Below are 18,351 nucleotides of genomic sequence, written 5' to 3'. Positions count from 1 at the left end.
GGTCTGGCCTCATGGGCGATGAACAATAGCAGGGACAGCTTTTGTGAGCACTACGAATAATGTTCTGGATAAAGTGAAAAAAAACTATGCTGTTCACAATTGAAGCTATAAAAATAAAACTAGTCCAATTTATTTCTATTTTCTGTTGAATTTATTTTTTTGTAGTACAAGCATTTTCTGCATAGTCTATAAATAAGGAATGAAACCAACTCAACAAAAATCTACATCTCTCTCTCTCTCTCTCTCTCTCTCTCTTGTGTTTTCTCCAACCTCTCTCTACAACAAGTTTTTAATCAAGATCAATCGTGGTGGCCGGTGGCTTTTGCCGCCGGTTACCATCATTTTTCTTTTGTCTTTTTGCTTGTAAATAACTTCGATCTAGAATCGATTTTCGGTTTCGCTTTGGCGAGTTTCGTTTTTTCGCATTGGCGATTTCGTTTTTCGCATAGGCGACTTTTTGTTGTGTAAAGTCCCAACCAGAACAGACTTGCATCTAATTCCTATCTTTCTCTGTTATGGTTTGGACATATCTAAGTTTCTCCGAGTTTAAATCGGAGTTTTACTGCCCTCTTTCTCTTGTTCTTACTTTCATATTCCGTTGAATTCGAAGTTTTCTATCGTTTTGTCGGTTATTCTTGATACTCTATTGGAATCGGTGTTAATCTTTGCTTCTCTATTGAATATATGCAAAGTTACCGTGATAAATAGTTGTATTAAGTTTCTCGAAAAAGCTTGTTTGATTATGAGCAGATTCAGTAGAGATGGAACTTTCCATTGTGAAAGTGTTCCAACAAAGGGTCTGTCTTTAATCGTCACAAGTTTTCGTTGTGCTACCACTTCCGGCAATATGGTTTAGAGTACGGCAGATTCAACGGTGGAAGGGGAAAGAAGACTGCAAGTGAAATCAAGTTAACCTAATTCTCTGCTATGGTGGAGAAAGACGGAGGCGGAAAAGAACCGCGGAAGACCACGGTGGTGAAGACTGTCGGTGATCGGAGTTTGTGCATAGAGAACACGTGGAGATAAGGAAGAGCTCTTGATTTCTCTAGAAACAGATTACGTGGAGTCACGCGGATATCTTTCTTCTGGGCTTTAAATAATTTAGTTTCTTGTTGGATCTCGCTTGTAAAAATAACTGGTCTCACTTGTAATGTCTTTTGGGCCAAAGATTTGGATTTAATAAAATCCAGAAGTTGACAAAAAAAAAAAAACCAACTCAACACCAACAAGATCCAACAAACACCAAGTAGAAACAAAACATATTTAAAAAAAAAAAAAAAACAGAGATCTTCACATAAAGATTCCTCAGTTTTTGTGAAACATAACAGCAAGAACTGGTCTTCGTTCACTATGACTATTGTTCTTTTTTCTCTATTTCATTTTTTGGTGGCAAAACTCTCTGCTTCTCACTTCTTTTCCGAAAATCTAACTTCTTTGGCGTGATCTAAGATACTCAGCCGCATACATAAGATTACTTTGAAAACCTTTTTTTCCTGTGTTTGTACTCTGTTGAAGAGAATCATATCAATGGATTCAATTAAGTTTCAACACTTTAAGATGGAGAAACCTAGAGGAATCTTCACGAACATATTCAGACTGATCGAACTGATTCTTCTACTAATCTTGATCTCAAAACTCTCTATCCCTTCAGTGCGAGTCTCCGGTGACATTTTCAGGGAAGCATCAGAGTTTCTCGTTAGCCCGAGATTCGTTTTCTTCGTCGGAAACGCTATTGTAACTACTCTTTTTGCGAAATCCAGACGATACAGCTCCTCTCACGAGACAGCAGAAGCGGCAAGCTACAACGATCTATACCAATAACTTCTTTACAAGACAGAGAAGAAGACATCTGAAGTTCATGAGACCAAAACAGAACAGTCCAAGAAGCTGAAAATGGTTAGTTTCGAGAGATGCCAATCGCAGAAAGCGTTTGAGGCGGTTCAACCGCTTGAGAGTACAAATGGTGGGAAGATAGTGAGGAGGTATGATTCCGAGAAGCATTTGAAAGTTTGTGATTCGGACAAGAAAGTAGTGGTGAGAGCTAAGAAACCAGAAGATTGAAGCATTCATTGCGAGACAGAAGAGGATTTAAAAGGATGGAGAACACTTGTCAATCTAGTGAATGTTTGTTTCTGTTTTTCTAATAAAAAAAAATCTTAGCTCTCGTAAGCCTTAAGGTTGATATATAATATGGTGGACTGCATGCAAATTTCTTTTATAGTTACTAATGAAAGTAACATGAACATTATCTAGTGGTGTGTGATTATTAACTTCAAAAATTTGTAAAATATGTTCCAATACAAGACGATCAATTATTAGAGCTGATTAAACACTTCACTGTTTCTGAAAAAACATTAGTCCGTATTTCAATTTGTTTAACTGACCACAAATGTAATAGCAATAAACATAGTCACATGTTCATAGACATGTTCATGACTGCATAGAGATTAAAAAAAAGACACAACACCCAAATACCATCACTTGTTCTCTTATTCAGACACAGACAAAATCAACTCGACTTGTCGTAGCATACTTATTCCAAACGTACGTGGGTATCATCACTGGAAAGCTGAAACATGGAGAGACGAAGATTTATTATATAGGAAAGAAGAGAGAGAAAAAAAAACTTTTAATCCCAATCGGTTTATTTACCTCTTTAATTTCCTCTTCAATCTCCAGAAGACCGCTTGGGAAGGGGCTTGTTGTCACACTACCTGAAGAAAGAAATACCAAACAAACAGGTTGTATGAAGAAGGAGATTGCTTCTACTGAAACCAAAACAAATAATAATAAAAAGCTTACAAACAACATACCGAGAAGGAATCCAGCACCACCAAAGGCCGCTTTAAAGAAGTGTCCATAAATTTTCGGGACAGCTAACAAACCAAACCAAAAAAAAAAAATCGAATTCCAACGAAAATTAGAAACAAGAAACAAGAAACAACGGAAAAAAATATTTTTTTGACTTAAAAGGATATATTTTGATATGCAAATAAAAATTGAGGATACCTTTCACACTCGCGGATGAAAAACCGCGATACTGCAATGGCAGCATCCCCTTGCGACAAACCTGCTGCATATTTATTGTTCAATCTCAGTGAAAAAGACACAAAAGCAATAGATTTAATCTAGCAGATACAGCATCTCTCCGTTACCTCCTTAGCCAAGGTGAAGGTGGTGTTTCCCAGGAACCGCGACATCTTCTTCTTCGTCGAATTGGGGGAGGGGGGGGGGTGTGGAGGAATCTAGGGTTTTCAAGATTGATTTAGGGATCTTGGTTCTAGATCTTTTCTTTTTATATAGGATCAATTTGGGCCTACTTTTTATTGTGAGTTGTTGGGTCACATTTGTGCATTGATGGGCCCTTTCGCCTACGATCATACACATAACCAGAACTGTTTGATCAAGCATACTAGATTAAATGACGGTGGTATACTTTTTAATCCGTGCTTTTAATATTTTATGTAATGCAAATTATGATTTTTAATAAATTATTTATTTTAAACTTTTTATAAAATTTATCTTAAATTTATTCATATATTTTATTTTATTTTTCTTAAATAAGACTATGAATTTAAACTATGATTAGAGATATTTTTTTGTTGATCGTTAAACCAGAATCAGAATTATTTTGTCAGAGTTTTCATATCTGTCTTGGTCAGCATTCTATTATAATCATTTCAGTCTAGTACAATATTTTCATCGAGTTTTTATATCTGAATCATAGAGTTTTCATATCCAAACCAGAATGGTTGTCGAACCGAGAGATCGAGTAAGTAAAAGTATAATATAATGAAACGAATACAGTAAATTATGTTAAAGTCAAAAAGACCGTTATTAACCAAATTCGAAAAAAATATAATTTTGATTTTTGCTATATAATTTTTTGATATATCAATATATATGTGAATTGCATAAGACATTGTTTTGTACGTTTTATTTGAAGAATAATACCATCGTTTTTTTAAAATAATAAAAAAACTTAATAATATCATTCTTTAAGCACAGTTCCTTGAACTTAGCATGCTCAATGAGCATTTCGAGTGATTCCACAACAAAATATCGCATGTTGATGTTTCTGTAATAGCTGTTGGGTCCGCGTTCGAATAATCTTCGTAATCAGAGGCATCACCGATGTTGTAATTGTTCACAGATGCATCTAATGGTGTGTCATTGTTGGGTGATGAGATTTTTATTATTTCTCTTAGTTTTTTCAGAAACTCTCTTTGAGTGGAATGTGAAAGTGGAGGAAGGCCAAGTTCTAGAAGGTTTTAAAGATGGAGGTCTTCAAATGATGTGAAAAAAGGATGATGGACTTTACATACTTTAATAAGGCTATTGGCTATGGTGAAGTCAGGTTATTACCAATAGGCATGGGTTTAAGGGTCAACCCGCTCCGACCCGCGGATTGAATCATTTTTTGGATTCAGAAATCCGATCCGCATTACCTGCGAGTAGGAAAAATAATACCCGCACCTGTTGGGCCCGAATATGGCCCGATAGCTGAATAATGAATAACAAAAGACGATAACGGGCCACAACAGGTCCATCACGAATTCAATCTTTGAAAGGAGCTAAGCTAGAGCCGGAGGCTGAGAGCTAAGGACTTTAACCAAAGAGGTCACGGTGAAGAGGAAGCTCACACCATAACAGAAGGAGCGCAGGACCCGGTCAAAGGAAACTGTTGCGGATTCCTCAATAAACGGAGAAGATCTCGGGAACCAGTTGGTGACGATCAAGCGGGACCTGAGGCTATTTAAAGAGAAAGTGAATCAAGAAAGAAGATACTCTGAAAACATTCTTATTATTGTAACATTCTTATAATCTTTGTATTCATTGAAGATCATCTCTTGTAAACGTTCTTTTACCAAAAATCATTAATACAAATCGGAGTTCATTCAACAAGTTCTTACGGGATTCAGTCCACGATTATCTTTCCCTAATCCTTTCCTAAACTATAAACCTGATCTAAAATCAGGAGGTGAGTTTAATCCCTCACAATTGGCGCCGTCTGTTGGGAAGAAACAATCGAATCCCTTACCCTAACTTGAGGATGAATCCTACCGATCAAACAACAAATCCGTCTTACCTTAACCTTCCGATTCAGAGCGATGGCTCACCGAACGATGGAGGCTCTAGTCTCGTAACCACAGAGCCTCGACGTGGCGACCACCGATCTGGGCAACAGCCTCCGGCTGGCGCTCGAACGAGCCAGACTGCAACCGGAGCTACTAACCCGAGATCATCAAGTGGAACCGCCCCCGGGCTTCCAGTCACCGAGAATCCTCAGCAGCAAGCCACTCCGAACCAAACGGAGGCTCAGTTCTCTGAGATTCGTCAGATGATGATGCAATTAGTAGACAAAGCTCAGGAAAGTGAGCGTACGATGCATCAGCTAGCTGCTCGACATCAACGATTCGAAGAGATAACGAGGTCTCTAGACACAACAACCCAACCACCACAACGTCAAGCTCCGGGGGTCACTTTTCGAGATCGATTGACAGATCCCTCATTCCTCCGAGGACGTTTAGACTTTTCCCCTGATAACACTGCTCCGGAAGGACGGGGATCTGCTTTCCAGACACCTCATACTGGGGCAGCTCCCGTGTTTAACCCACCTATTACCAGTGCTATGGGAAGTAACGTAGCGACAACCAGCTCCACACCCAGTCAGATTGCTGACCGGAGCACTCGCTTACCTCCTCCTCCGCCTGATTTTAGGTCCGGAGCAGGAGTATCCTTCCCATCCGGGGGCAGAACATCAGCTTCGGTTTATCAAACCAGAAGCTCAACCCCGAATGGGGACGGGTATCGAAGGGTAACCTCCGATAACCCAAGAGCTGGTGAGCGACTTAGCCCACCAACTGCATGGGAAGATGAGCCAACAAGATTCCGTCAGGAACCTGCCCGCCGGGTACCTAATAACGACCCAAATGTCCTTCCCTTAGAAGGACCCGAAGCTATCTGTAGATATATGGAACGAACTCACGCAGCTCTCCAAAAATTGGGAGCTCAAGTCCATAAAGCTACGAGCTCAGCTCCCGAAATCGATAGCTTGATCGAAGAAACCCGTGGAACTCCATTCACTGACAGAATTGCCAGCTCCTACATAAGAGATACTCGAAAAATCAGAATTCTCGAGTATGATGGGACCTCTGACCCAAAGGCCTATTTGAGAGCTTTCTGATTGGCTATCGTGAAAGCCCATTTTACACAGGAAGAATGTGAAGCAGGTTACTGCAGGACATTCACCGAAAACTTGGTCGGAACAGCCCTTGAGTGGTTCTCTGGTCTCGAACCAGCCTCGATAGATAGTTTCGATCAGTTAACTAGTGCCTTCATGAAGCAGTACTCGACCCATATCCTGAAGCAAGCCTCTGAGGCCGACCTTTGGAAGGTCAGACAAGGAATGGGGGATTCACTACGAGTCTACATCGAGAAATTCAGGGCAGTAAGAACTAAGCTCTCGAATCCGAACGACCTAGTCGCCATCGAGGCTCTTAGGAGAGGTCTGTTCTATAAATCGAAGTTCTGGTCGGAGCTAACACTCAATACTCCTCCAACTATCGATGATGCTCTTCATAAAGCCACCAGATACATTACTTTGGAGGAGGAGACAGCTGCACTGGATAAACTCCACAAGAAGCCTCAGAATCACTCGAAAGGTGAATCCTCTTAGGCAAAGGGACCTCATAAAAGGGGGAACCCCCGAAACAACCAAACTCAGTGAGAACATTCCTATGCAATCGAGGAAGAAAAGGAAGAGAAACCTGTCGCCGCAGCAAACAAAACTCCCTGGTCAAAAGGCTTTGATAAAAACAAACATTGCTCTTATCACGATCGAGAAGGGCACTTAACTGAGGAATGTTGGGACCTCCAACGACAACTGGCAGCTAAATTCGCAGCTGGAGAAATAAAGGGAGTGGGCCTTAAAAAGCCACCACCTTATCAGAAAAGAAGTCCCAGAGACACCTCTCCAAAGCGCAAGAGGTCACCTGAGAAGGAGACCGATTCGCCACCTCCAGCTCCCAAGAAAAGAGTCGATATGATTCTTGGAAAATTCCCCCAAGGAAAAAGTTTACAAGTCGAAGCTCTCTTGAGCAAACCGTCCCCTCAATCTAGCCCCGACTCGAGGGTGGACTGTATCCTAGGAGGATCAGATATATGTCAAGACTCCGTCAACTCCATTAAGAATCACGTACGGAAGGCTGTGTCTAACACTGGACCTAAGCCTCCTAACCCTGAGTCCAATACTAAGATTTCCTTCTGGGAAAGCGAGACCTCAAACCTTGACAGACCTCACGATGATGCGTTGATTGTCACCCTGAACATCGCAGGATACGAGGTCCCTAAACTCATGATAGACACAGGAAGCTCTGTTGACCTTATCTTCTACAACACCCTAAAAGGGATGGAAATAGACGACTACGAAATTATTGGCCAAAAAGCTAATCTCGTAGGCTTCTCCGGAGAAACAGCTACCTCATTGGGGACTATCAAGCTCCCAATCATAGCTGGCGGAATAATGAAAATGACCAACTTAGTAGTCATCGACAGACCTTCCCCGTTCCATGCGATCTTGGGAAGACCCTGGATTCACAAGATGAAGGCAGTAGCCTCGACTTATCATCAATGTGTGAAATTCCCAACACCTGAAGGAATAACTACCGTACACGGTAGCCAGAAGATATCCAGGATCTGCTACTTGGGAGGATTCGAAATCCTCCAAAAGTCCCCCCAATAGCAATTACAGATCCAGGAGGATCGCGAAATGCAACAAAATATTCGAGGTCCTCCCAAGAACCTCACCAAAAAGTTTGCATTGACGACTCAAATCTTGAAAGACAGGTGAGCATCGGATCTGAGCTACCTCTTGAGACAAAAAAGGAGCTCATTGACTTCCTGAAAAGCAATGTCAAAACTTTTGCATGGTCCACCAATGACATGAAAGGCATAGATCCGAACGTCACCACCCATAAACTAAAAGTAGACCCCACTTTCAAACCGATCAAACAAAAGTGTCGCAAGCTAGGCCTCGAAAAGGCTCAAGCTGTTAACGACGAAGTTGACCGACTTACGAAAGCTGGATCCATTCGAGAGGTACACTACCCTGACTGGTTAGCTAACCCGGTAGTTGTAAAGAAGAAAAACAGGAAATGGAGAATTTGTGTAGACTTCACCGACGTAAACAAGGATTGTCCTAAAGACAGCTTCCCGTTACCTCACATCGACCGCCTGGTTGAAGCAACAGCTGGCCATCGACTCCTATCCTTCATGGATGCCTTCTCAGGATACAACCAAATCATGATGGATCCTGAGGACCAGGAGAAAACTGCATTCATAACCGAACGAGGAACCTATTGTTACAAGGTTATGCCATTCGGATTAAAGAACGCAGGAGCTACCTATCAGAGGCTAGTAAATAAGATGTTTGCTGGGCAACTCGGAAAAACCATGGAGGTCTATATTGACGATATGCTAGTCAAATCCTCAGCTGGAGAAGACCATATCTCCCACTTAAGGGAATGCTTCGATATCCTCAATAAATACGATATGAAGCTCAATCCCACTAAATGTACCTTCGGGGTACCCTCAGGCGAGTTCCTAGGCTATCTCGTAACCGAAAGAGGCATCGAAGCCAACCCGCAGTAGATAGCAACCTTCCTAGAAATGCCTTCACCTAAGACAACCAGAGAGGTACAGAGATTGACTGGACGAATCGCAGCATTAAATCGATTCATATCCAAATCCACCGATAAGTGCCTCCCATTCTACAAACTTCTAAGAAATAATAAGAAGTTTTTATGGGACGAGAAATGTGAGGAAGCCTTCAAACAATTGAAAGCTTACCTATCTGAACCTCTGATCCTATCCAAACCTGTAGTAGAAGAGCCATTGTACATGTACCTTGCCGTATCGACTGCTGCAGTTAGCGGTGTCCTAGTACGAGAAGAACAAAACGAACAAAGGCCCGTCTATTACACCAGCAAGAGTTTTATAGACGCCGAAACAAGGTACCCTGCAATGGAAAAATTAGCGCTAGCAGTCGTAACAGCTGCCAGAAAATTACGACCTTACTTCCAATCGCACTCAATCATCGTAATGACCTCACAACCATTACGAATGATATTGCACAGCCCTAGCCAGTCAGGGCGATTGGCTAAATGGGCCATAGAGCTCAGTGAATACGACATTGAGTATAGACCTCGAGCAGCAGCGAAGGCTCAGGTCATTGCCGACTTTGTCATTGAGCTAGCATCCGAGCAATTAGACTCCGAAATGGAATCTCCAAAATGGAGCCTGTATGTCGACGGAGCCTCATCAAAACAGGGCTCCGGGGTCGGTCTAAGGCTGACTTCTTCAGCAGGAGAAACCATTGAGCAGTCATATAGGCTCGGATTCAACGCCTCAAACAACGAAGCTGAATATGAAGCACTAATCGCAGGGTTGAAACTCGCCCTAAGCCTCGGAATTCGAGAGCTAAACGCTTATAGTGATTCACAGCTAGTAGCTAGCCAGTTTCACGGAGAATATGAAACGAGGGATGAAAGAATGGGGGCATGTCTCGAAGTCGTCCAGAACCTCACTAAGCAGTTCGACAAATTCGAGCTAACAAGGATCCCACGAGGAGAGAACTCCTCAGCAGATGCGTTGGCTGCTTTAGCCTCCACATCGGACCCCCTCGTAAAACGGATCATACCCGTAGAAAGAATCGAAAAACCAAGCATCAACATAGCTACTAAAGCTGAGATAGACAGCAAGCTAAAGGAGCAACCCGAGGGTACCTGCCCTGAAACGGCAGCTACCCAAGTTCTTACAACATTCTGGTTCCCAAAAGCCAAAATACGTAGCTCTAAAAAGCATACCTCCGGGAGCACAATCCAAAACACGGAAGGTATTCCTCGAAATTCAGACTCCGTGGAGCCTAATCTCACGAATACCTCCGGAGGCACCAACTCAGACCCACTCGTCTGCAGAGTTAAAACCAGAAGCCGTTCAGCCCTCCAAAATTCATCTGGGGACACCATCCAGACTCCGGAGAATAATGAAGAAATTGGAGGTATTCCTCGAAATTTAGACTCCCTGGAGCCTAATCCTACGAATACCTCCGGGGGCACCACGACACCAGGTCCCGAACAGGAACCTCCTTCGTCTCTTCACAACAAAGTTGTAGGGAGACAGGATTGGAGAATACCAATCGCGCAATACATCCTGGAAGGAAAGACCCCACCCAATAAATGGGAGGCTCGGAAGCTCAAAGCATTAAGCGCGAGATACTGCATAATCGAGTATGTCCTCCACAAACGAAGCGTTTCCGGACCTTACCTAAAATGTGTCCATGGCCTCGTTGCTATGAGACTCATGAAGGAAATGCACGACGGCTCCTGCGGGAACCACTCTGGAGGAAGAGCTCTGGCCATCAGAATCAAAAGACATGGCTATTTCTGGCCTACCGTTATTGCAGACTGTGAGGTCTACTCCTCTTCATGCGACAAGTGCCAGAGGCATGCACCGATTATACACCAACCTGCGGAGAAGCTATCCAACATATCCGCCCCTTACCCATTTATGAGGTGGTCCATGGACATCGTAGGACCACTAGTAGCGTCAGGAAGTGGAAAGAAGAAGCTACGCTTCCTCTTAGTCCTAACAGACTATTTCACGAAATGGATAGAGGCTGAAGCTTTCCAACAGGTAACCAGAGTCGAGGTCGAACGATTCGTGTGGAAAGAAATCGTGTGTAGACACGGCGTCCCATATGAAATCGTAACCGACAATGGAGGACAGTTCATATCCCATGACTTCAAAATATTTTGTGACAAATGGAATATTCGCCTGACCTTCTCAACACCTCGACGAGCTCAAGGAAACGGCCAGGCGGAGGCTGCTAATAAATCAGTATTAGCAAACCTCAAGAAACGCTTCGGAACCCAGAAAGAAATCTGGTCAGAAAAGTTACCTGAAGTACTTTGGACATGTCGAACCACCCCACAAAAGGCTACAGAAGAAACTTCTTTCTCCTTAGCTTACGGGATGGAAGCTGTCATCCCAGCTGAAACCATTGCTGGTAGCCTCCGCCGGGAACTATGTACATCCGACCCGCAGCTAATGATCAGCTCCTAACGGACAGGCTCGATCTAATCGAGGAAAGACGGGACCGAGCCCTGATTCGCATTCAAAACTATCAGCAAGCAATGGCACGACAGTACAACTCCAAAGTCAGGTCCCCGACAGTTCGCTGTAGGTGACCTAGTACTTATGAAAGTTTTCGAAGGAACCAAGGAACCAGATACTGGAAAGTTAGAAACCAACTGGGAAGGTCCCTATCGGATCATCCATGTGGTACGACCTGGCGTTTACAAGCTCCAAAAGGTGCGAACCGGGATACCTGAAATCAGATCGTGGAACGCCACAAATCTTAAGAGATACTACCATTAGGTAGTACCACACTCCTGTCATACATTTTGTAAACTTTTAGTTATTATTTTCATATCAGATTAGACTCATGTAAAGCTATTTTCTGTTACCTGGGTGTATGCATCAGAGACATTAGGACCACCTCCTGTCAAGGTCGCTTGGCGGATGATTGCCTCAGTGTCTGTATTGAACCACTCCCCTGAAATTTTAACCATTAAGAAAATCAGTAATATTAATGTTTTGAAATCCTCATCAGATTCTCAGTCTGTTTAGTCATCATCCTCACCAAAGACCATGGGAACTTCTTTGTGAGGTTTTGGAAACGGGTAAGGAACACCGTGTTTGGGAAGTATGATAAGAGGACCATAGACTGTTGCTCTGAGCCATGAGATGTGTGCATGGTACCATAGAGTGCCTCTTTGACCAACAATGGTATAGTTGTATACATAGCTTTGCCCTGTCTGAATAGAACATTGGGTTATGTAAGCTGGTCCATCAGCCCAACCAGACCGTAATTGCCTGATCCCATGCCTGAGATTTTTCAGGTGTTAGTAATCAATCAAATATTGCTTCTTAATAGTGCTAAAAGTCTTTTAAGTTTTTTTTTCTTAAGTCATTTAAATTATTACCAGTGGAGAGAGATATTATTTGGCACATGGTTAACAACTTTGATCAGAAGCTGGTCACCTTCTCTAGCAAAAATCTTAGGCCCTGGAAACTTCCCGTTTACAGAAACAAGGCTCTTTGTGTGGCAAAGACGTGTCACGTTGTGCATTTTTATCTGCAAAAAAAGTATGAAACATCTTATCATCATCTGCAACCTTTCATGTATAATCTGAACATTTACACAGAATAAACAAATCTTTACATACGTCCAGCGTGTAATGCCTTGTTTCCCCAAATACAGTTTCAGGAAGAAGAACACAAGAGAACACAGCAAAGAGAAGCCAAGACGCCATTTGTTATATATATATCCTAGGAAGTATAAGTAAGCTGGAAGGTCACTTAATACTCTGCCTCTGTTCTTTTTTTTTTTTCCTGTAGATTGTGGATTCATTGTTTCAGCATTTAGTGTATATATAGGAAGGGAAGTTAGGTGCTCGCTTGAGCAGGAGATGTAGAAAAAACATTTTGTAGTTGTTTATGTAAAAACAAAAACAAAAAGATAATTGGTAGAGAAGTCTATGTAATTCCAGACTCTTGATTTTGACTAGCTGTTAGAGCATATATGATGACAGCTTATCAATGAGTGGTGTCAAAGATAAGTCAAACTCTTTGACCCTCTTAAGCCCCTCCAAAACTCTTAGTTAATTTTTCAAGATTATGGCATAGAATTAAATATGAAATGCTTTGTCCAAAAAAAAAGAATTAAATATGAAATGCAAACTTGCTAACTATAGTTTCTTTAGTATCATAGTTTCTCCTGTTCTGATTCTTTGACAACTTTGAGCCTTCGAGTATATTAGACTTACAAATTTTTACATGAGGAGGTAAGTAACTCGGACCAAATGTGGCAGTTGATATCGTTAGATATGGTCAGAAATCAGAATTCTGCAAATAATTTAGAACTGTATTAAACTTTTAGAGAGTAACATTTGTGGTTAACGGTTATGTTTTTACTCTTTAGTGAATTTCATCATTTCATAAGGCACTTTAAGTGATAAGTACATCTGTTTATTAATTATTTAATTTTATTTTGCAGGTGGGAACTCTTTAAGGAGATTAATCGACGACGTGGAGCTAGTCAGAACATTCGTAAGCTAAAATTGCTTGGGGAATAAGCAAAGAGAGGGGGGGGATGGTAGCTATCAGAGAAGTCACGATTAGGGTTAGATATCAAAATCCATGAAGGTTATTGTCAGTATATCGTGGATTAGAAAAACATTGAGGAAACCTCAAAATAAGGTTGGCTTTTTTATTTCCCAAGCAAGTGACCTAACTCCCTTTTAAGTTCGTATCCTCAAAGGCATGCCACATATACATGATCTACACAAATTGATATATTGCAATAATAATATGTATATATGATTTGTTTGCTTGTTATTCGTCTTTCATATTTATAATTTGGATGGAATTTACAATCAAAATATGATGTAGACAAGGTTTGCTAAATTGCTAACAAGTAGGTTTCAACTTATCCCGTAACTTAGAGAAGTCGGTAATTAAGTATATAGTGTTTCTTTATATCATCGTGAAAATGTTTTCTTTTCTTAACTAATGATGTAGAAATGTAGTTCAGACCATTTGTAGGTTTTTACAGTTATGCCTTTAACAAAATTTAGTTGGTAACTCACAATCAATAATAGTAATTTTTTTTTGAAACTCGATAGTAGTAATTAGTAAATATAGTTACATATATTTATTTTACTAGGCATGTTTCTGTCCCGTGACACGCGAGATCATTATTTTAATCAGGGGTATTTCAAAAATTATTTGTCCGGGTAATTCTCCCAAATTATTTGATTATGAAGTTCTTGTATGACTAACGATTTCAACTATTGTTTTCTAATACATTTAAAAAATAAAAAATTTATCTTGCAAGTATTCAGACATCAGGCCAGTTTCATCAATCTCCAGTTTAAACACAACTAGACTTGTATCCACTTTTTAAAAACGCAGGATTTTTTTTAAAAAAATTAGTTTAATGAAAATATATATGTATATATATATTCTATTAAATTTATGTTTATATATTCATTTAAGTGTTTGAAACTTTAAAAAACAAAAGAGAAAAAAATATTCACATCACATCTAATGATCTAAATGTATGTAACCAAAATTAACTAAAAACTTCACATTATATGTTTGTTGAAAATAGAATAAATGTTGAAAACGAAGAAGGGAATATGAAGAAGATGTGACTGGTCTGGCCTCATGGGCGATGAGCAATAGCAGGGACAGCTTTTGTGAGCACTAAGAATAATGTCGTGGATAAAGTGAAAAAAAACTATGCTGTTCACAATTGAAGCTATAAAAATAAAACTAGATCTTGACCCGTGCGACCGCACGGATATTAGTATTCAGTTTTAGTTTTTATTTATTTATATTAAATAGTATATTTGTAATACTTGATCGTTTTGATTTAGCTAAGGATGAGTATTTGGGTATCCACTCGAATTCGGTTAAAATCTATTCGGGTTTGAGATTTTCGAGTTAAAGATTATAATTCTATTCGGGTATTTATAAACTTTGGTTTCGGTTTGATTCGGAAATTTGCGGGTTTCATAACCCGTTTAAATTATTTTTAAATTTTAAAAATATATCTTTAAATATCCCTAAATCTAAAAAAGATATAACATGTAAATTTGAGTAATGTAAACCAAAGTACCTAAATTAAAAATTAAAAATAGGTTTAACTTGAATATTTGGATGAAGAATAAATATATATTTTAAGTATTTTTGGTGTTTTGATTATTGTTTATCTACTTTAGATGTTTACTTTTGACTATTTTTTATAATTTAAATATTTTAAACAACTTAAAATAGCTTATATCTTGGATATTAATTCGAAAAATAGCTAACATATTGAAATATATAAATATTATTTAAATACATTTGAATATCTGAAATAGTTCGTTCGAATAAAGTTTGGTTATGGTTCTCTAGATACCAAAATGATATATCCGTTTGGATATTATCTAGTTTCGGTTCAAATTTGATAGTACTTTTTTTGTTCAGATTTGTTAAATGAAGAGTTGATATTATAATTTCCATGAATTGTTTGTCCAATAAAAATGTATTTTTTGAATTTGACATTGATTTAATTGAGAAGTTAATGAAGTGTAATTAATTCATATTTAATTTTAGAAAACACATTAATGTAAGTGGAAAAGACAAAGCATTAAAATAGGAAGTATTGTTTAATTGTGTATTTAATTCAAATTTAGTTTTGGAAAAGACATTAATCAAAGTGGAAAAGACAAAATATTAAAATAGGAAGTATTATTTAATGTTAGTGGCATAAAAATGTAAATAAAATTGAAAACTAAGGGGTATTCTATATGTGTACTTCTCTTTTAATAATATAAGATTAGTCCAATTTATTTCTATTTTCTGTTGAATTTATTTTTTTGTAGTACAAGCATTTTCTGCATAGTCTATAAATAAGGAATAAAACCAACTCAACACCAACAAGATCCAACAAACACCAAGTAGAAACAAAACATATTTAAAAAAAAAAAAACAGAGATCTTCACATAAAGATTCCTCAGTTTTTGTGAAACATAACAGCAAGAACTGGTCTTCGTTCACCATGACTATTGTTCTTTTTTCTCTATTTCATTTTTTGGTGGCAAAACTCTCTGCTTCTCACTTCTTTTCCGAAAATCTAACTTCTTTGGCGTGATCTAAGATACTCAGCCGCATACATAAGATTACTTTGAAAACCTTTTTTTCCTGTGTTTGTACTCTGTTGAAGAGAATCATATCAATGGATTCAATTAAGTTTCAACACTTTAAGATGGAGAAACCTAGAGGAATCTTCACGAACATATTCAGACTGATCGAACTGATTCTTCTACTAATCTTGATCTCAAAACTCTCTATCCCTTCAGTGCGAGTCTCCGGTGACATTTTCAGGGAAGCATCAGAGTTTCTCGTTAGCCCGAGATTCGTTTTCTTCGTCGGAAACGCTATTGTAACTACTCTTTTTGCGAAATCCAGACGATACAGCTCCTCTCACGAGACAGCAGAAGCGGCAAGCTACAACGATCTATACCAATAACTTCTTTACAAGACAGAGAAGAAGACATCTGAAGTTCATGAGACCAAAACAGAACAGTCCAAGAAGCTGAAAATGGTTAGTTTCGAGAGATGCCAATCGCAGAAAGCGTTTGAGGCGGTTCAACCGCTTGAGAGTACAAATGGTGGGAAGATAGTGAGGAGGTATGATTCCGAGAAGCATTTGAAAGTTTGTGATTCGGACAAGAAAGTAGTGGTGAGAGCTAAGAAACCAGAAGATTGAAGCATTCATTGCGAGACAGAAGAGGATTTAAAAGGATGGAGAACACTTGTCAATCTAGTGAATGTTTGTTTCTGTTTTTCTAATAAAAAAAAATCTTAGCTCTCGTAAGCCTTAAGGTTGATATATAATATGGTGGACTGCATGCAAATTTCTTTTATAGTTACTAATGAAAGTAACATGAACATTATCTAGTGGTGTGTGATTATTAACTTCAAAAATTTGTAAAATATGTTCCAATACAAGACGATCAATTATTAGAGCTGATTAAACACTTCACTGTTTCTGAAAAAACATTAGTCCGTATTTCAATTTGTTTAACTGACCACAAATGTAATAGCAATAAACATAGTCACATGTTCATAGACATGTTCATGACTGCATAGAGATTAAAAAAAAGACACAACACCCAAATACCATCACTTGTTCTCTTATTCAGACACAGACAAAATCAACTCGACTTGTCGTAGCATACTTATTCCAAACGTACGTGGGTATCATCACTGGAAAGCTGAAACATGGAGAGACGAAGATTTATTATATAGGAAAGAAGAGAGAGAAAAAAAAACTTTTAATCCCAATCGGTTTATTTACCTCTTTAATTTCCTCTTCAATCTCCAGAAGACCGCTTGGGAAGGGGCTTGTTGTCACACTACCTGAAGAAAGAAATACCAAACAAACAGGTTGTATGAAGAAGGAGATTGCTTCTACTGAAACCAAAACAAATAATAATAAAAAGCTTACAAACAACATACCGAGAAGGAATCCAGCACCACCAAAGGCCGCTTTAAAGAAGTGTCCATAAATTTTCGGGACAGCTAACAAACCAAACCAAAAAAAAAAAATCGAATTCCAACGAAAATTAGAAACAAGAAACAAGAAACAACGGAAAAAAATATTTTTTTGACTTAAAAGGATATATTTTGATATGCAAATAAAAATTGAGGATACCTTTCACACTCGCGGATGAAAAACCGCGATACTGCAATGGCAGCATCCCCTTGCGACAAACCTGCTGCATATTTATTGTTCAATCTCAGTGAAAAAGACACAAAAGCAATAGATTTAATCTAGCAGATACAGCATCTCTCCGTTACCTCCTTAGCCAAGGTGAAGGTGGTGTTTCCCAGGAACCGCGACATCTTCTTCTTCGTCGAATTGGGGGAGGGGGGGGGGGTGTGGAGGAATCTAGGGTTTTCAAGATTGATTTAGGGATCTTGGTTCTAGATCTTTTCTTTTTATATAGGATCAATTTGGGCCTACTTTTTATTGTGAGTTGTTGGGTCACATTTGTGCATTGATGGGCCCTTTCGCCTACGATCATACACATAACCAGAACTGTTTGATCAAGCATACTAGATTAAATGACGGTGGTATACTTTTTAATCCGTGCTTTTAATATTTTATGTAATGCAAATTATGATTTTTAATAAATTATTTATTTTAAACTTTTTATAAAATTTATCTTAAATTTATTCATATATTTTATTTTATTTTTCTTAAATAAGACTATGAATTTAAACTATGATTAGAGATATTTTTTTGTTGATCGTTAAACCAGAATCAGAATTATTTTGTCAGAGTTTTCATATCTGTCTTGGTCAGCATTCTATTATAATCATTTCAGTCTAGTACAATATTTTCATCGAGTTTTTATATCTGAATCATAGAGTTTTCATATCCAAACCAGAATGGTTGTCGAACCGAGAGATCGAGTAAGTAAAAGTATAATATAATGAAACGAATACAGTAAATTATGTTAAAGTCAAAAAGACCGTTATTAACCAAATTCGAAAAAAATATAATTTTGATTTTTGCTATATAATTTTTTGATATATCAATATATATGTGAATTGCATAAGACATTGTTTTGTACGTTTTATTTGAAGAATAATACCATCGTTTTTTTAAAATAATAAAAAAACTTAATAATATCATTCTTTAAGCACAGTTCTTTGAACTTAGCATGCTCA

The 18,351-nt window shown here is 38.7% G+C and overlaps 2 protein-coding genes and 2 pseudogenes across 2 annotated transcripts; 3 read left to right on the top strand and 1 right to left on the bottom strand.

Moving 5' to 3' along the window:
* The first annotated feature begins 225 nt into the window (after positions 1-225).
* LOC130505748 (uncharacterized) lies at positions 226-2,509 on the top strand (annotated as a pseudogene).
* A 4,515-nt stretch (positions 2,510-7,024) lies between these two features.
* On the top strand, positions 7,025-10,875 carry LOC130508574 (uncharacterized; the record flags this gene model as incomplete). Its single annotated transcript, XM_057004150.1, has 6 exons — positions 7,025-7,447; positions 7,879-8,117; positions 8,211-8,608; positions 8,735-9,255; positions 9,505-9,723; positions 9,925-10,875. Coding segments are annotated over exons 1-6 (2,730 nt in total), but the record flags the coding sequence as incomplete, so codon positions are not given.
* A 560-nt stretch (positions 10,876-11,435) lies between these two features.
* On the bottom strand, positions 11,436-12,451 carry LOC130508573 (laccase-17-like). Its single transcript, XM_057004149.1, has 5 exons — positions 12,291-12,451; positions 12,048-12,199; positions 11,705-11,949; positions 11,529-11,617; positions 11,436-11,453 (listed from the first exon to the last, which is right to left on the bottom strand). Exons 1-5 carry the CDS (start codon positions 12,375-12,377, stop codon positions 11,436-11,438), a joined length of 591 nt encoding a protein of 196 aa, XP_056860129.1. The 5' UTR covers positions 12,378-12,451.
* Positions 12,452-15,574: 3,123 nt separating this feature from the next.
* LOC108829405 (uncharacterized) lies at positions 15,575-16,829 on the top strand (annotated as a pseudogene).
* Positions 16,830-18,351: the final 1,522 nt, after the last annotated feature.

Source organism: Raphanus sativus, chromosome 2, assembly GCF_000801105.2.
Source record: "Raphanus sativus cultivar WK10039 chromosome 2, ASM80110v3, whole genome shotgun sequence".
Classification (NCBI taxonomy): Eukaryota; Viridiplantae; Streptophyta; class Magnoliopsida; order Brassicales; family Brassicaceae; genus Raphanus; species Raphanus sativus.
This window is presented reverse-complemented; position numbering and strand designations above follow the sequence as displayed.